The 20,000-nt window shown below is 49.0% G+C and overlaps 1 protein-coding gene across 3 annotated transcripts in view; it reads right to left on the reverse strand.

The window, feature by feature from the left end:
• The window catches only part of arhgef3 (Rho guanine nucleotide exchange factor (GEF) 3), a 68,652-nt gene that overhangs the window by 15,593 nt on the left and 33,059 nt on the right, over window positions 1-20,000 (reverse strand). For all 3 annotated transcript variants that reach the window (XM_056273598.1, XM_056273597.1, XM_056273596.1), the window contains 3 exons: window positions 7,296-7,403; window positions 3,963-4,190; window positions 648-710 (listed from right to left, as the gene is read on the reverse strand). In XM_056273598.1, the coding sequence (XP_056129573.1) occupies window positions 648-710; window positions 3,963-4,190; window positions 7,296-7,403 (399 nt within the window). The remainder of the gene's footprint in view (window positions 1-647; window positions 711-3,962; window positions 4,191-7,295; window positions 7,404-20,000) is intronic.

Consider the following 20,000-nt stretch of genomic DNA (forward strand, 5'->3'; position numbering starts at 1 on the left):
GCAGCAGGGGGAGATGCCAGTCGCCTTGGGAATATCCCTTGCCACTGGAACCCATCTCCTAAGGTAAGAGGGTGTTAGATCTCTGGACATCTGGAGAGTGTAAAACACGCCAGCAGCAGGAACATAGGGGACACCATCTTTCCCCACCAACTCAGATGGCTTGACCACCTCATCAGGATGCCAGAGGACCGCATCCCTCGGAAGGTCCCCTACGGCCAGCTGAGGCTAGGACACTGCTCAGCTGGAGGACCAAAAAAGAGGTTCAGAGACCTGCTAAAGGTCTCCCTAAGAAGCACAGGCTCCACCCTGGCACACTAGAGATGACAGCCGCTGATCGACCCAACTGGCGCCGTCTATGTCATGAAGGCGTGAAACTTGCTGAGGAAAAGCACTTGGGAAAGTAGCGCAGGAGACACATCCACAGCTGTGGTTGATCCAACACCAGCCTCTGCCGGTGTGCGCTGCTTGTGGGAGACAGTGTGCATCCTGCATGGGACTTTACAGCCTCCAAAGGACTCGTAACAAACAAAAGTAGGCGTCATCATCGGACACGATGGACAACCCGAAGGTGTACGAATGTGAACGGGGCTGATGAAGAATGTGGTGTTCAGCGAAGAAGAGAAGTTCAGAGCTGAGTGACGCCTTACCTTCTTAGCCAAATTAAGATCCTCCACCAAGTCCTGCTCCCCCTGAACCAACTCAAATATGGCCTGGAGAGAGAGAGAGAGAGAGAGAGACAGACAGATAGATAGATCATACCAGGGGACACTTCCTTTCTGTGCGTGTTCATACATACATAATACTTATACAGATAGATGTAGGAACAACTTGAATCATAGCAGTACACGCCTGTTTTGTGTGTAACAACACTCAGCAGTGGCCAAGTTGGCGATACAAGAAAGAAAACAACCAGCGAACAAACACTATGCTGCCTTGCACCATGCCCCTAGTTGTGGGGCACGGCCACCAATGGGAGGACAGGAAACGTTTGAAAAGTAACATCAGGGACATTACAACCAATGAGGGAGGGGCTGGGGGTCGTTTTGAAGAAGTAAAGGCTGAAAGGGCCGGGGCACTGTGGAAATAGCATACTTTTAAAATGCAACAACATAAAACAACATCCAACAGGGTACTTTACATACATCCTCTAGTGCAGTGTTTCTCAACCGGGGGTCCGCGGACCCCTAGTGGTCCGTGGTGTAATTGCAAGGGGTCCGTGAAAATAAAATATCTTTAAAAAAAAGATCCTATGACATTTATAGAAATAGGATTATTTTACTCAAGTGTGACTGAGACCTTTATCTACCTAAACTATAAAGGGTAACAGGACTTTTTTCTCTAATTACATCTGTTTCACAAGTGTAATCTATTGTATTTTAATAAGAGATCTCGCTCCCGTTTGCATTGTTAAAAGTTACTGCAAAAAAATTCTGTTGTTACATATATCTGAAAGTTACTGAATACATATTCTGTGTTGTTACATATATCTGAAAGTTACTGAATACATATTCTGTTTTGTTACATATATCTGAAAGTTACTGAATACATATTCTGTTTTGTTACATATATCTGAAAGTTACTGAATACATATTCTGTGTTGTTACATATATCTGAAAGTTACTGAATACATATTCTGTTTTGTTAACTATATCTGAAAGTTACTGAATACATATTCTGTGTTGTTACATATATCTGAAAGTTACTGAATACACATTCTGTTTTGTTACACATATCTGAAAGTTACTGCATAAGAATTCTGTTTTGTTAACTATATCTAAGTTACAACTGAGAGCTCTTATTTTTGCCCCAAAGAGTGAATAAATGCTATAATGCAATTTAAAATGCAGTTTCTACTGTTTCTATCAAATTGCAACCCCCCTCCCCCAAGATCAGGTGGAGGGGTCCTCAGGGTAGATCAAAAATACGCAGGGGGTCCAGCACCCCAAAAAGGTTGAGAACCACTGCTCTAGTGGTGTGGGTCACAGCCGAAAGAGCGGACAGGCAAAACATAAAAATACCACATCCAGTGACGGTCATCACATATGTATCAGCCAATGGGGGGTGGAATAATAAAGACATTGGTTTACTTGTATTTGCAAAGTAGATATTTTTTCGTTTTATTTATTCATTTATTTTTCAGGGCCACACGGTGGGGCAGTGGTTAGCGCGGTCGCCTCACAGCAAGAAGGTCCTGGGTTCGAGCCCCGGGGTAGTCCAACCTTTGGGGTGGTCCCGGGTCGTCCTGTGTGGAGTTTGCATGTTCTCCCCGTGTCTGTGTGGGTTTCCTCCGGGTGCTCCGGTTTCCTCCCACAGTCCAAAGACATGTAGGTCAGGTGAACCAGCTGTACTAAATTGTCCCTAGGTGTGAATGTGTGTGTCGGCCCTGTGTGATGGCCTGGTGGCCTGTCCAGGGTGTCTCCCCGCCCGCCGCGCAATGACTGCTGGGATAGGCTCCAGCATCCCCGCGACCCTGAGAGCAGGATAAGCGGTTCGGAAAATGGATGGATGGATATTTTTTTCTGTGTCTACAGCTGGTGGCCAATCCATTTCTAGATGGAAGATGGAAGTTGAAACTCTTTTTGTGCAATGTGAATGTAAAGGAGTGACTATGTCTGATGATGTCATTGTTCACTGTTAGTTTGTTTTCTTGTTAAATTAAGAGCTGTTGTAAGTTCAAAATTCTCTGACGCTCTCCCTCTCTCTGACTCGTTCTGTCTCTCTGACTCTCTCTCTCATTCTCTCCGACTCTCTCGCTCTCTCTCTGACTCTCTCTCTCATTCTCTCCGACTCTCTCGCTCTGTCTGACTTTCTGTCTCTCTCTGACTCGCTCTCTCTCTCATTCTGACTCTCTCTCATGCTCTCTTACTCGTTCTCTCTCTCTGACTCTGTCTCCCATTCTCTCTGACTCTCTCGCTCTCTCTCTGACTCTCTTTCTGTCTCTGTCTGACTCTCTCTCTCTGACTCGCTCTCTCTCTCATTCTGACTCTCTCTCACGCTCTCTCTGACTCGTTCTCTCTGTCTGACTCACTCTCTCATTCTCTCTGACTCTCTCGCTCTCTGACTCGTTCTCTCTGTCTGACTCACTCTCTCATTCTCTCTGACTCTCTTGGTCTCTGTCTGACTCTCTGTCTCTGTCTGACTCTCTGTCTCTCTGACTCGCTCTCTCTCTCATTCTGACTCTCTCTCACGCTCTCTCTGACTCGTTCTCTCTCTCTGACTCTCTCTCTCATTCTCTGACTCTCTCTCTCTCATTCTCTCTGACTCTGTCTGACTCTCTCTCTCTGACTCGCTCTCTCTGACTCGCTCTCTCTCTCATTCTGACTCTCTCTCACGTTCTCTCTGACTCGTTCTCTCTGTCTGACTCACTCTCTCATTCTCTCCGACTCTCTCGCTCTCTCTGACTCGTTCTCTCTGTCTGACTCACTCTCTCATTCTCTCTGACTCTCTTGCTCTCTGTCTGACTCTCTGTCTCTGTCTGACTCTGTCTCTCTGACTCGCTCTCTCTCTCATTCCGACTCTCTCACGCTCTCTCTGACTCGTTCTCTCTCTCTGACTCTCTCTCTCATTCTCTGACTCTCTCTCTCTCATTCTCTCTGACTCTCTGTCTGACTCTCTCTCTCTGACTCGCTCTCTCTGACTCGCTCTCTCTCTCATTCTGACTCTCTCTCACGCTCTCTCTGACTCGTTCTCTCTCTCTGACTCTCTCTCATTCTCTCTGACTCTCTCGATCTCTGTCTGGCTCTCTTTCTGTCTGTCTGACTCTCTCTCTGACTCTTTCTGTCTCTGTCTGACTCTCTCTCTGACTCGCACTCTCTGTCATTCTCTCTGACTCTCTCGCTCTCTGACTTTCTTTCTGTCTCTGTCTGACTCTCTCTCTCTCATTCTCTCTGACTCTCTCGCTCTCTTTCTGTTTCTGTCTGACTCTCTCTCTCTGACTTGCTCTCTCTCTCATTCTCTCTCACCTCCTGCCGTTTGATCTCTTTAGCAGACAGGGGCTGTGTCGCGTCCAGTCTCACGTCAAACGTCTCGCTCCACAGCTTGCTGTCGCGCCGTTTGGTCGCCGAGGCCGCGGTCGAGGGGCGTGTCCCGGCGGCCGCGGGGCGTGTCTGTGTTGTTGCAGAGGGGCGTGTCCAGGGGCGGGAAGATGGAAGGATCTCCGTCCGGCTATCATTCCGAAAACTGATAGAACGCTGGAGAGAGAGAGAGAGAGACACACACACACTTTGTAAGTTTTATGACTCACTTTTCCTTCCTTCCTTTCTCCACCTGACTTATTTTTACATAAATTTGACAATAGCCTCCATTATATGTATGACTGTGTGTTTTACAATTGTATGTGTGTGTGAGTAATTTTCTTTTTTTGGGATTTCCCCCTTTTTCTCCCCAGTTGTACTTGGCCAATTACACCACTCTTCCGAGCTGCCCCGGTCGCTGCTCCACCCCCTCTGCTGATCCGGGGAGGGCTGCAGACTACCACATGCCTCCTCCCATACATGTGGAGTCGCCAGCCGCTTCTTTTCACCTGACAGTGAGGAGTTTCACCAGGGGGACGTAGCGCGTGGAAGGATCACGCTATTCCCCCCCAGTTCCCCCTTCCCCCCCGAACAGGCACCCCGACCGACCAGAGGAGGCGCTAGTGCAGCGACCAGGACACACACCCACATCCAGCTTCCCACATGCAGACCCGCCCAATTGTGTCTGTAGGGACGCCCGACCAAGCCGGAGGTAACACGGGGATTCGAACTGGCGATCCTCATGTTGGTAGGCAACGGAATAGACCGCTACGCTACCTGGACGCCCCTGTGAGTAATTTCTAACATATGACATCATTTGCTGATAGTCAAGAGAAGAACATTACGTAACCGCCAAAATCCTTTTGTTTTTGTTTTGTTACATTTTTAGAAAGGTTAAGAGGCAACTTTATTTCCAAAACACTCATTTCCTGCTCCCTGTTCCTTCATTCGAATTTAATTTCTTCTGCTTCTCTAAAGCGGAAAGGGACTGAAGGAGGATGTCAGAGGAGCTGCAGTGCCAGCTTCACTGCAGCAGTTTTTATATTCTCTGTTGGGGCTGAATCAGAGTTAACGTGGAACAACACTCTGTCTCCTCTTACATAACTGACCAAGTACACACACACACACACACACACACACACACACACACACACACACACACCACCCATTCAGCTATTTTGGATCAACATTCGTGACTGGAAAATTTGTATTTGGTCTCCTTGATGATGATGATGATGATGGCAATGGTGATGATAAACTGCACCTTCACTGATATGAATACTAAAGTTTTGGAAAGGTCAGGCAGTGCGTAATTAGGGAGGACATTTCATTACACCAACTTTTCATGCATGTGTGTCATTGGTAGGGTTTTCTGGAGTTTCCTGCAGGAGGGAATCAGGACGGGACATTGGCCTCATGAGTGTCCTGCTGGAGGGAATCAGGAAGGGACGTTGGCTTCAGGAGTGTCCCACTGGAGGGAATCAGGACGGGACGTTGGCCTCAGGAGTGTCCTGCTGGAGGGATTCAGGACGGGACCTAGGCCTCATGAGTGTCCCACTGGAGGGAATCAGGACGGGACTTTGGCCTCATGAGTGCCCCACTGGAGGGAATCAGGATGGGACGTTGGCCACAAGGAGTGTCCCGCTGGAGGGAATCAGGACAGGACATTAGCCTCAGGAGTGTCCTGCTGGAGGAAATCAGGATGGGAGGTTGGCCTCATGAGTGTCTCGCTGGAGGGAATCAGGACAGGGGGTTGGCTTCATGAGAGTCCCGCTGGAGGAAATCAGGACAGGGTGTTGGCTTCATGAGAGTCCCGCTGGAGGGAATCAGGACAGGGGGTTGGCTTCATGAGAGTCCCGATGGAGGGAATCAGGACAGGAGGTTGGCCTCAGGAGTGTCCTGCTGGAGGGAATCAGGATGGGATGTTGGCTTCATGAGAGTCCCGATGGAGGGAATCAGGACAGGAGGTTGGCCTCATGAGTGTCCCGCTGGAGGGAATTAGGACAGGGGGTTGGCTTCATGAGAGTCCCACTGGAGGGAATCAGGACAGGAGGTTGGCCTCAGAAGTGTCCCGCAGGAGGGAATCAGGACGGGACGTTGGCCTCAGGAGTGTCCTGCTGGAGGGAATCAGGATGGGACGTTGGCTTCATGAGAGTCCTGCTGGAGGGAATCAGGACAGGGGGTTGGCTTCATGAGAGTCCCGCTGGAGGGAATCAGGACAGGAGGTTGGCCTCAGGAGTGTCCCGCTGGAGGGAATCAGGATGGGACGTTGGCCTCAGGAGTGTCCTGCTGGAGGGAATCAGGACGGGACGTTGGCTTCATGAGAGTCCTGCTGGAGGGAATCAGGACAGGGGGTTGGCTTCATGAGAGTCCCGCTGGAGGGAATCAGGACAGGAGGTTGGCCTCAGGAGTGTCCCGCTGGAGGGAATCAGGATGGGACGTTGGCTTCATGAGAGTCCCGCTGGAGGGAATCAGGACAGGAGGTTGGCCTCATGAGTGTCCCACTGGAGGGAATCAGGACAGGGGGTTTGCTTCAGGAGTGTCCTGCTGGAGGGAATCTGGACGGGACGTTGACCTCATGAGATGAATGAGGATCAGACGAGCCACGCAGATAACCATCAGGATGACCAGACTGGAGAAACAGAGCTGACCGAGCGAGCGGAAGACAGACACGTAAGCCAGAAGGCCACATGTTGGGGGGAGCAGAACAATGTTTGTCTGTCTGACTCGTTCATACGAGAGCCATGACACATATAACATACATGTGATAACCGAGGCCCATGACATCACGCTGACATGCTATCATAACAGCAGTGATATGGATTTAGACAACTTTCTCCTCTGGTCACTGTAACTGGGACTCCCTTGTGGATCGGGATCGGATTCTAACTATGACATGATTGGCCCGTGCCAAATATTATCTAATTTTCCCCCCTTTTCCTCCCCAATTGTACTTGGCCAATAACCCCACTCTTCTGAGCCGTGCCGGTCTCTGCTCCACCCCCTCTGCTGATCCGGGGAGGGCTGCAGACTACCACATGCCTCCTCCCATACATGTGGAGTCGCCAGCTGCCTCTTTTCACCTGACAGTGAGGAGTTTCCCCAGGGGGTCAATGAGGAGGTGTATGGATGTGGTGAGGGAGGACACGCAGGTGTGGCTGGCGTGACAGAGGACGATGCAGAGGACAGGAAACGGAGGATCCGCTGTGGTGACCCCTAATGGGAGCAGCCGGACGTAGCAGCAGTAGTAGTAGAATGTGGGTTGCTGTGTGCGGCGTTTACCTGCAGTGTTTGACTGATCCTCTTCAGTGGTGCAGTTTTGACGGGTGGCAGGAGGCCGGCCAACGAGGCCACTCTGGACGCCGGTTTGGTTCGCTTGGTGCTGGGCTCCTAAAAAAGAGGAGGAGGAGAAACAGACAGGAAAGGAGGAGAGAGGTAGAACGTTATTCAACCAACCCCTTTTTTGGACCCCCCCCCCTTTTCTTCCAATTGCACCTGGCCAATTACCCCACTCTTCCGAGCCGTCCCGGTCACCGCTCCACCCCCTCTGCTGATGCGGGGAGGGCTGCAGACCACCACAGGGCTGCAGACCACCACATGTCTCCTCCGATACATGTGGAGTCGCCAGCCGCTTCTTTTCACCTGACAGTGAGGAGTTTCACCAGGGGGAAATCACAGTAGCCATGTATTCACTGACCCCAAAAAGACCTGTAGTAGATACAATCCCGCTGCTATTTGCCCAAGGAAAGGTCTGGGTGACCTTGTAATGGTCTGGTGGTCTGTCCAGGGTGTCTCCCTGCCTACCGCGCAATGACTGCTGGGATAGGCTCCAGCATCCCTGCAATCCTGAGAGCAGGATAAGCGGTTTGGATAATGGATGGATGGACGTAGTACATGGGATGATCACAATATTCCCCCTAGTTCCCCCTCCCCCCCGAACAGGCGCCCCGACCGACCAGAGGAGGCGCTGGTGCAGTGACCAGGACACACACCCACATCCGGCTTCCCACCCGCAGACATGGCCAACTGTGTCCATAGGGACGCCCGACCAAGCTGGAGGTAACACGGGGACTCGAACCGGCGATCCCCATGTTGGTAAGCAACGGAATAGACCGCCACGCTACCCGGACGCCCCTCAGTCAACCTCGAGATTTACACTCGGACCCTTGACTTTGCTGTTCCACAGTCCCCGTGCATGTAATGTAACATAGACAGCCAACGCCATCAGACCCGCTTCGATGTTTCACTCATGTAATTATATTTGGTAAATGTAAAAAAAACAAAACTACATGGATTTAAAAACCTCCCTTTATTCTTTCAGATTTCCAAAAAAGTTGATCTGGGACATTTAAGTTTGGTTTTTTCTGCAGCCACAACCCCGTGGCCAAGCAAAGCAGCGACAGCTACAGGAGCCATGTCGGCGCCCGACCCCAATCCGCGGCGAAGAACATGTGAAAGACCAACATGTGGCAGACAGAGTCACCGCGGCCGCCAGCCGTCCGAACACCGGCCGCCACATGGCGGGCGTAGCACGAGCTGCTTACAACCGAGTCATCCACAAACGAAGTGACACAAGCTCGAGTCACAAAATACGTTTTAAAACGAGAGCTTCTACTGTGGAGTCACAGAACGTTTTATCTTTCTGTCCCTCGGTCGGTCACTTCTGTCTTCCGTGATCATTTCAAGGGTCACAGAAGTATTTGTTCCATCTTAAAGTAGGGTATCGGTGCTCTGACCCTTGACCTCCATACTACTGGTGGACAAACACTGAGGAATATGAGCTTATTTTACTGTTGTTCTCTGGATGAGCATGTACCACAGTACATACCGATACACATGGTACACAGTACTAACATAGCACCACAGTATGTACTGATACACATTGTACACAGTACCTCTAACAGTACTAGCACAGTACCACAGTACATACTGATACACATGGTACACAGTACTAACATAGCACCACAGTACGTACTGATACACATGGTACACAGTACTAACATAGCACCACAGTATGTACTGATACACATGGTACACAGTACCTCCAACAGTACTAGCATAGCACCACAGTATGTACTGATAGACATGGTACACAGTACTAACATAGCACCACAGTACATACTGATACACATGGTACACAGTACCTCTAATAGTACTAGCATAGCACCACAGTATGTACTGATAGACATGGTACACAGTACTAACATAGCACCACAGTACATACTGATACACATGGTACACAGTACCTCTAATAGTACTAGCATAATACCACAGTATGTACTGATACACATGGTACACAGTACTAACATAGCACCAGAGTACATACTGATAGACATGGTACACAGTACTAACATAGCACCACAGTACATACTGATAGACATGGTACACAGTACTAACATAGCACCACAGTACATACTTGTATACATGGTACACAGGACCTCTAACAGTACTAGCATAGTGCCACAGTACATACCGATACACATGGTACACAGCACCCCTAACAGTACTAGCATAGTACCACAGTACATACTGATACACATGGTACACAGACAACAGTACCTCTAACGGTACTAACATGGTAGCACAGTACCTACCGATACACATGGTACACAGCACCTCTAACAGTACTAACGTAGTACCAAAGTACATACTGATACACATGGTACACAGACAACAGTACCTCTAACAGTACTAACATAGTACCGCAGTACATACTGATACACATGGTACACAGACAAAAGTACCTCTAACAGTACTAACATAGTACCGCAGTACATACTGATACACATGGTATGCGTGTATTAAACACTTCAGTGTGATGAAGGATAGCTGGAGTCTTCATCATGGTAGTTTAATCGAGGTAAGCAGACATGTTGATACAGTATAAAGTACTGTATGATGAAGGTCATCATGACTCAGGTCGTGGTAAGAAGACAGAGTGGGTCTTCGTCAGCGTGCTACAGACAGACAGAGTGGGTCTTCCTCAGCATGCTGCAGACAGAGTGGGTCTTCGTCAGCGTGCTACAGACAGACAGAGTGGGTCTTCCTCAGCATGCTGCAGACAGAGTGGGTCTTCGTCAGCGTGCTGCAGACAGACAGAGTGGGTCTTCCTCAGCATGCTGCAGACAGAGTGAGTCTTCCTCAGCATGCTGCAGACAGAGTGGGTCTTCTTCAGCATGCTGCAGACAGAGAGTGAGTCTTCCTCAGCGTGCTGCAGACAGACAGAGTGAGTCTTCCTCAGCGTGCTACAGACAGACAGAGTGGGTCTTCGTCAGCGTGCTGCACAGACAGAGTGAGTCTTCTTCAGCGTGCTGCAGACAGACAGTCTTCCTCAGCGTGCTACAGACAGACAGAGTGGGTCTTCGTCAGTGTGCTGCAGACAGAGTGGGTCTTCTTCAGCATGCTGCAGACAGAGAGTGAGTCTTCCTCAGCGTGCTACAGACAGACAGAGTGGGTCTTCCTCAGCGTGCTGCAGACAGACAGAGTGAGTCTTCGTCAGCGTGCTGCACAGACAGAGTGAGTCTTCTTCAGCGTGCTGCAGACAGTCTTCCTCAGCGTGCTAAAGAGAGACAGAGTGAGTCTTCCTCAGCGTGGTGCACAGACAGAGTGAGTCTTCTTCAGCGTGCTGCAGACAGAGTGGGTCTTCTTCAGCATGCTGCAGACAGAGTGGGTCTTCTTCAGCATGCTGCAGACAGAGAGTGAGTCTTCCTCAGCGTGCTGCAGACAGACAGAGTGAGTCTTCCTCAGCGTGCTGCAGACAGACAGAGTGAGTCTTCCTCAGCGTGCTACAGACAGACAGAGTGAGTCTTCCTCAGCGTGCTGCAGACAGACAGGGTGAGTCTTCCTCAGCATGCTGCAGACAGACAGGGTGAGTCTTCTTCAGCGTGCTGCAGACAGACAGGGTGAGTCTTCCTCAGCGTGCTGCAGACAGACAGGGTGAGTCTTCTTCAGCGTGCTGCAGACAGAGTGGGTCTTCTTCAGCATGCTGCAGACAGAGAGTGAGTCTTCCTCAGCGTGCTGCAGACAGACAGAGTGAGTCTTCCTCAGCGTGCTGCAGACAGACAGAGTGAGTCTTCCTCAGCGTGCTACAGACAGACAGAGTGAGTCTTCCTCAGCGTGCTGCAGCGAGACAGAGTGAGTCTTCCTCAGCGTGCTAAAGAGAGACAGAGTGAGTCTTCCTCAGCATGCTGCAGCGAGACAGAGTGAGTCTTCCTCAGCGTGCTGCAGACAGACAGGGTGAGTCTTCCTCAGCGTGGTGCACAGACAGAGTGAGTCTTCTTCGGCATGCTGCAGACAGACAGTCTTCCTCAGCGTGCTACAGAAAGACAGAGTGACTCTTCCTCAGTGTGCTGCAGACAGACAGAGTGAGTCTTCTTCAGCGTGCTGCAGACAGACAGAGTGAGTCTTCCTCAGCGTGCTGCAGACAGACAGAGTGAGTCTTCTTCAGCGTGCTGCAGACAGACAGAGTGAGTCTTCCTCAGCGTGCTGCAGACAGACAGGGTGAGTCTTCCTCAGCGTGCTGCAGACAGACAGGGTGAGTCTTCCTCAGTGTGCTGCAGACAGACAGGGTGGGTCTTCCTCAGCGTGCTAAAGACAGACAGAGTGAGTCTTCCTCAGCGTGCTGCAGACAGACAGGGTGAGTCTTCCTCAGCGTGCTGCACAGACAGAGTGAGTCTTCCTCAGCGTGCTACAGAACGACAGAGTGAGTCTTCCTCAGTGTGCTGCAGACAGAGAGCGAGTCTTCCTCAGTGTGCTGCAGACAGAGAGCGAGTCTTCCTCAGCATGCTAAAGACAGACAGAGTGAGTCTTCCTCAGGATGCTGCAGCGAGACAGAGTGAGTCTTCCTCAGCGTGCTGCAGACAGACAGGGTGAGTCTTCCTCAGCATGCTGCAGACAGACAGGGTGAGTCTTCTTCAGCGTGCTGCAGACAGACAGGGTGAGTCTTCCTCAGCGTGCTGCAGACAGACAGGGTGAGTCTTCTTCAGCGTGCTGCAGACAGAGTGGGTCTTCCTCAGCGTGCTGCAGACAGACAGAGTGAGTCTTCCTCAGCGTGCTGCAGACAGACAGAGTGAGTCTTCCTCAGCGTGCTGCAGACAGACAGAGTGAGTCTTCCTCAGCGTGCTACAGACAGACAGAGTGAGTCTTCCTCAGCGTGCTGCAGCGAGACAGAGTGAGTCTTCCTCAGCGTGCTAAAGAGAGACAGAGTGAGTCTTCTTCAGCGTGCTAAAGAGAGACAGAGTGAGTCTTCCTCAGCGTGCTAAAGAGAGACAGAGTGAGTCTTCTTCAGCGTGCTGCAGCGAGACAGAGTGAGTCTTCCTCAGCGTGCTGCAGACAGACAGGGTGAGTCTTCCTCAGCGTGGTGCACAGACAGAGTGAGTCTTCTTCGGCATGCTGCAGACAGACAGTCTTCCTCAGCGTGCTACAGAAAGACAGAGTGACTCTTCCTCAGTGTGCTGCAGACAGACAGAGTGAGTCTTCTTCAGCGTGCTGCAGACAGACAGAGTGAGTCTTCCTCAGCGTGCTGCAGACAGACAGAGTGAGTCTTCTTCAGCGTGCTGCAGACAGACAGAGTGAGTCTTCCTCAGCGTGCTGCAGACAGACAGGGTGAGTCTTCCTCAGTGTGCTGCAGACAGACAGGGTGGGTCTTCCTCAGCGTGCTAAAGACAGACAGAGTGAGTCTTCCTCAGCGTGCTGCAGACAGACAGGGTGAGTCTTCCTCAGCGTGCTGCACAGACAGAGTGAGTCTTCCTCAGCGTGCTACAGAAAGACAGAGTGAGTCTTCCTCAGCGTGCTGTCGACAGAGTGAGTCTTCCTCAGTGTGCTGCAGACAGAGAGCGAGTCTTCCTCAGCATGCTAAAGACAGACAGAGTGAGTCTTCCTCAGGATGCTGCAGCGAGACAGAGTGAGTCTTCCTCAGTGTGCTGCAGACAGACAGGGTGAGTCTTCCTCAGCATGCTAAAGACAGACAGAGTGAGTCTTCCTCAGCGTGCTGCAGACAGACAGGGTGGGTCTTCCTCAGCGTGCTACAGAAAGACAGAGTGAGTCTTCCTCAGCGTGCTGCAGACAGAGTGAGTCTTCCTCAGCGTGCTGCAGACAGAGAGTGAGTCTTCCTCAGCGTGCTAAAGAGAGACAGAGTGAGTCTTCCTCAGCATGCTGCAGACAGACAGGGTGAGTCTTCCTCAGCATGCTAAAGACAGACAGGGTGAGTCTTCCTCAGCGTGCTGCAGACAGACAGGGTGAGTCTTCCTCAGTGTGCTGCAGACAGACAGGGTGGGTCTTCCTCAGCGTGCTGCAGACAGACAGGGTGGGTCTTCCTCAGCGTGCTGCAGACAGACAGAGTGAGTCTTCCTCAGCGTGCTGCAGACAGACAGAGTGAGTCTTCCTCAGTGTGCTGCAGACAGACAGAGTGAGTCTTCCTCAGCGTGCTGCAGACAGACAGAGTGAGTCTTCCTCAGTGTGCTGCAGACAGACAGAGTGAGTCTTCCTCAGCATGCTAAAGACAGACAGAGTGAGTCTTCCTCAGCGTGCTGCACAGACAGACAGGGTGAGTCTTCCTCAGTGTGCTGCAGACAGACAGGGTGAGTCTTCCTCAGTGTGCTGCACAGACAGACAGGGTGAGTCTTCCTCAGTGTGCTGCAGACAGACAGAGTGAGTCTTCCTCAGCGTGCTGCAGACAGACAGGGTGAGTCTTCCTCAGTGTGCTGCAGACAGACAGGGTGGGTCTTCCTCAGCGTGCTGCAGACAGACAGGGTGAGTCTTCCTCAGCGTGCTGCACAGACAGACAGGGTGGGTCTTCCTCAGCGTGCTGCAGACAGACAGGGTGGGTCTTCCTCAGCGTGCTGCAGACAGCGTGAGTGAACATCCTGCTGTGAGTACACAAGGGCGGAAAAGTGACTGCAGCAGCAGTACAGGAGCAGCGAGTCGGTACACTATGTTCTACCTGTCACACATGACAAGAGACTCCAGCATCTGACCTCCGACCTTTATGACTCAGTCACTGCAGAAACAATGGAGGAGGTTCCTCAAGAACACAGCATAGGAAGGCAGAGTGGGTGTGTGTCTCAAAATAAAACTTACATAATCTGGGCACTACCACACACTGATGTGCTTAAATGTGTGTGCGTGCGGGTGTCTGTTTGTTTGTTTTAATGTGTCTGTGTGTGTATATATAGGTGTGTGTGCGTGTATGTATGTGTGTGCATGTAATGTGTATGTGTATAAATGTCTGTGTGTGTATGTATAGGTGTGTGTGTGTGTATGTTTGTGTGTGTGTGTATGTATATGTGTGCATGTAATGTGTATAAATGCCTGTGTGTGTATGTATAGGTGTGTGTGTGCATGTAATGTGTATGTGTATAAATGCCTGTGTGTGTATGTATAGGTGTGTGTGTGTGTGTGTGTCTTTGTGTGTGTGTGCATGTAATGTGTGTGTATAAATGCCTGTGTGTGTGTATAGGTGTGTGTGTGTCTTTGTGTGTGTCTTTGTGTGTGTGCATGTAATGTGTATGTGTATAAATGCCTGTGTGTGTGTATAGGTGTGTGTGTGTCTTTGTGTGTGTCTTTGTGTGTGTGCATGTAATGTGTATGTGTATAAATGCCTGTGTGTGTGTGTATAGGTGTGTGTGTGTCTTTGTGTGTGTACGTGTGTGTGCATGTAATGTGTATGTGTATAAATGCCTGTGTGTGTATGTATAGGTGTGTGTGTGTACGTGTGTGTGCATGTAATGTGTATGTGTATAAATGCCTGTGTGTGTGTGTGTGTGTGTGTGTGTGTGTGTGTGTGTGTATGTATAGGCGTGTGTGTGTGTGTCTGGCCCAGACGTCTCCATGATGGAAGTGTGAGTAACTTCCCGGCTGGCCACCCACCGCCCTGCTGCAGTGGCAGCAGGGCGGTGTTCAGTGGGCGGGTCGGGGACCCCCGGGGGTCCTGGCAGGGCCACTTTGGGTCTCATACAAGAAATCTCCCTCTCTCTTCATCGCTTGTTCTGACTTTCCCCCTACCGTAGTCTTCCTCTCCTTCACACCCCTTTCTCCCAACCAACAACTCTGTCACAGAGGACCTACAGGGCCTCACAAACAGGATACACATGTACACAACGGGATACACACAACACTACCCCAGAGCTGCGTATGTGTGTGTGTCTTTGTGTGTGTGTGTGTGTGTGTGTCTGTGAATGTCTGGGTGTGTGTGTCTGTGTGTGTATGTGTGTGTGCGTGTGTGTGTGTCTGTGAATGTCTGGGTGTGTGTGTGTGTGTGTGTGTGTGTGTGTGTGTGCGTGGAACACATGATAGGCTGAAAGAAGCTGTGAGTCAGAAGAGTCTATTTCCCCTGAATCTAAGACTGATCTCTCTCTCTCTCTCTCTCTCTCTCTCTCTCTCTCTCTCTCTCTCTCTCTCTCTCTCTCTCTCTCTCTCTCTCTCTCTCTCTCTCTCTCTCTCTCTCTCCCCCTCTCTCTCTCTCTCCATGTCTCTCTCTCTGTTCCTCTATCTCTCCATCTCTAGCTGTATCTCTGGGCTTCTCTACTTCTCCACCACTCTCTCTCCACCCCCTGCTCATCCTCCTCTGTGCTGATACATATTAGTCAGCCACTGACTCATGCCACTTTGTTTGATCTCTCTCTCTCTCTCTCTCTCTCTCTCTCTCTCTCCCCCTCTCTCTCCCCTCTCTCTCTCTCTCTCTCTCACACACACACACACACACACACACACACAGCAGCTCATCCTGTCTTATGAATATGCTCAACTGTCTTTCATCGCCGTCTGAGCCGTTTACCATGCAGCGCTGCAGACAGCAGAACAATATGCAGACGAGTCCCTGAACGTCACATTAAACACGTGAGTGATCCACTTAACGAGCCTGTCACAAGGAACTGCTTAGTCTGCTTCATCCGCCTACAACGTGTTCACCTTAGGGCTGCAACTGATGATTACTCCCATAATCGATTAATTTGTTGGTCTTTATTAGTTATTAGTAAAAAAAAAACTGATAAATGTCCATCTTCAGTTTCCACAGTAACGTCCTAAAGCCGTTTACTTGTCTTACCAGCAGACAAAACCCTGATGTAAATCAGAGGAAGGCAGCAAATCTTATGAAACGGCAACCAGCAAATGATTGGCATTTTTACTTGATGAATGAATCAAATGATCAACCGTCTACCGAAAATGACTAATCAATTAATCGACTAGTCATTTCGCCACTAGTTCACGTTGGCGCTAAACTGGACGCCGCACGTTGGCAGCATCCACACCCGTTAGCGCAGAGCAAGCCAGCAGCAGACCCAACGGTAGTGGAGCCGGTTCTTTTGTTGCCCGGTGCGGGATTCGATACGGGGTGTACTGCACCACAAGGCGACGTCACTAACCGCTCGGCTAAAGGGTCAGACCCGTTAGCTAGGGGACTAACGTGGCTTATTAGTAGTTTACAGTCGTCACCCTCTCCCGGAAGCGCGTCTTCGCGCTTTGTTATTCCCGCGCTCCGAAGAGACTTCTGAGGATCTGCACACTTCCGGTTCCCACCAATGTAACCGGTTATTTTCTTGCCCGGTGCGGGATTCGATAGGGGGTGTGCTGCACCACAAGGCGACATCACTAACCGCTCGGCTAAAGGGTCAGACCCGTTAGCTAGGGGCTAACGTGTCTTATTAGTAGTTTACAGTAGGAAAGACGAATAAAAGGATGGCCCACTAAAGTGAACATGTTCGTTTTCCGCGGGTGGCGTAGCAAGCGCGTCTAACCTCTCTGTCGCGCCACGGTGTCGTGCCGCTGCGTAGCAACGGCCTACCGTAAACAACGTCCGTCGTGACGTGCGTCGTTCACCCTATTAATTTTCATTGGCTGCGCTCAGCATGGGAACCACGTGATCGTGTCCCACAGCTCAGCGTGGGTTAGTCTCGTATTACGTCACACATCACGTGACGGCAACACGTACGCCATGTTGGGAGGACGGCGGCTCCGATCCACAGGCTAGCGTGTTGCTCTCGCTGCGCGGTGCTAAACGTTTTCCAAACAGGCAGAGTGACGGAATCTGGTTCGAGGTTTGATTCGGACAGAACAGCTGGCGCGGTTCGTTATTTTACAAAGGTAAATTGCTGCGCTGAGAATGAGAACTTCCGGTGTAAACGGTGGTTGCTAAGGCCTAGCTGTCCTCCAACATGGCGGAGCTGTTCGTTGTCGATGAGAATAAAGCCCAATTTATACTCCAAACGTCGGCTAGCAGACAGGCGTCTCTCGACAATGTCGACGTCATGAGAGACACTTTTCGCGTCTCCCAGGGCCGTCGTGTACACGACACATTTTCTTATGTCGCAGACTCGCGCGCATTATGTCGCTCGGCTGTGATTGGACAGTTGGATTGAAGGGACGAGGCGTTCGAGCGTTGCCATGGTTTTGCTTGAGAGCGTTGTTTACGTCAGTGTTTCTCAACCGGGGGTCCGCGGACCCCTAGTGGTCCGTGGTGTAATTGCAAGGGGTCCGTGAAAATAAAATATCTTTAAAAAAAAGATCCTATGACATTTATAGAAATAGGATTATTTTACTCAAATGTGACTGAGACCTTTATCTGCCTAAACTATAAAGGGTAACAGGACTTTTTTCTCTAATTACATCTGTTTCACAAGTGTAATTTATTGTATTTTAATAAGAGATCTCGCTCCCGTTTGCATTGTTAAAAGTTATATTCTGTTTTGTTACATATATCTGAAAGTTACTGAATACATATTCTGTGTTGTTACATATATCTGAAAGTTACTGAATACATATTCTGTTTTGTTACATATATCTGAAAGTTACTGAACACATTCTATTTTGTTACATATATCTGAAAGTTACTGAATACATATTCTGTTTTGTTACATATATCTGAAAGTTACTGAATACATATTCTGTGTTGTTACATATATCTGAAAGTTACTGAATACATATTCTGTTTTGTTACATATATCTGAAAGTTACTGAATACATATTCTGTGTTGTTACATATATCTGAAAGTTACTGAATACATATTCTGTTTTGTTACATATATCTGAAAGTTACTGAATACATATTCTGTTTTGTTACATATATCTGAAAGTTACTGAATACATATCTGTTTTGTTACACATATCTGAAAGTTACTGAACACATATTCTGTTTTGTTACATATATCTGAAAGTTACTGAATACATATTCTGTTTTGTTACATATATCTGAAAGTTACTGAGTACATATTCTGTTTTGTTACATATATCTGAAAGTTACTGAATACATATTCTGTTTTGTTACATATATCTGAAAGTTACTGAATACATATTCTGTTTTGTTACATATATCTGAAAGTTACTGAATACATATTCTGTTTTGTTACATATATCTGAAAGTTACTGAATACATATTCTGTTTTGTTACATATATCTGAAAGTTACTGAATACATATTCTGTTTTGTTACATATATCTGAAAGTTACTGAATACATATTCTGTTTTGTTACATATATCTGAAAGTTACTGAATACATAGTCTGTGTTGTTACATATATCTGAAAGTTACTGAATACATATTCTGTTTTGTTACATATATCTGAAAGTTACTGCATAAGAATTCTGTTTTGTTACATATATCTGAAAGTTACTGAATACATATTCTGTTTTGTTACATATATCTGAAAGTTACTGAATACATATTCTGTTTTGTTACATATATCTGAAAGTTACTGAATACATATTCTGTTTTGTTACATATATCTGAAAGTTACTGCATAAGAATTCTGTTTTGTTAACTATATCTAAGTTACAACTGAAAGCTCTTATTTTTGCCCCAAAGAGTGAATAAATGCTATAATGCAATTTAAAATGCAGTTTCTACTGTTTCTATCAAATTGCAACCCCCCTCCCCAAAGATCAGGTGGAGGGGTCCTCAGGGTAGATCAAAAATACGCAGGGGGGTCCAGCACCCCAAAAAGGTTGAGAACCACTGGTTTACATTACGCGCGCTCATTCATAAAAAAGAACACCCGCTACTGTTTACGACACAGCGCGTGACGCGAAACGTTTCCATGGATACCAGGAGACAGTCAGCGGCATTGCGACAGGCATAAATGCAACAGGTGCGGGTATGTGGACTGTGTCGGACAGCGCTACTGCTGTCCTGTGTAATAAATGCGCAACGACGTCAGGTACGAGGACAAACTACTACTTGTTAAACTGAATTATCGATCATGTCGTGCGCTGGCGCCGCCTGGTGGTGTCAGGCCCCTAACGCAGGTTACAAATCATAAATATTGGGGCACGCTTCCTGACCGTGAGGTGGACTCGGCACTGAATCAACACGTGTGTGCTGTGTACTGGCTGGACCGGGAGGACTGGTTAACAGCAAAGCCAGGGGGTCAGGAGAGAGGGGGGGGGCGCTATTTGAGGTCCAGATGAGACACTAGTGGGAATGGCGTAGAAATCAAATACTACTTTCTAGCTTGATAGATATGAAAGGAAGGGTTGTTATTTATGTTCTCCATGTGTGTGTGGTGGAGTCAGGCTCCATAACACTACCACCCATCTTCACCATGGTTGGAGGAAACTCTCCAGTCGCCGTACACCGCTGTCCAGATGTTCTGACCGGGGAGGATGAACACTGGTGCAGCAGCAAACACGTACTTGTTGGAAAAGAAGACTGAAACGTGATGCTGATGTTTCCATGACAACCAATATGACTGTACAACGGTGTTCCCCTATAGTGTGACGTAGTTTGTAATACATCAGACTGTCTGTGGTAGCTTTGGTCCCAGGATCCATTTCTACAAGGGTGGGAAGTGCTTACTGCTGAGCTGACGGCGCACCGGCCACAATGGCTGCTACACCTGGTTTGCAGTCCTGCCACACCTGGTTTGTAGTCCTGCTACACCTGGTTTCCAGTCCTGCTACACCTGGTTTGTAGTCCTGCTACACCTGGTTTGTAGTCCCATAAAATCAGAGTCAACAGGTCTGTTTCTCTCCGCCTCCTCCGTCCAACTACATCACA

The sequence above is a fragment of the Lampris incognitus genome, chromosome 2, assembly GCF_029633865.1.
Source record: "Lampris incognitus isolate fLamInc1 chromosome 2, fLamInc1.hap2, whole genome shotgun sequence".
Classification (NCBI taxonomy): Eukaryota; Metazoa; Chordata; class Actinopteri; order Lampriformes; family Lampridae; genus Lampris; species Lampris incognitus.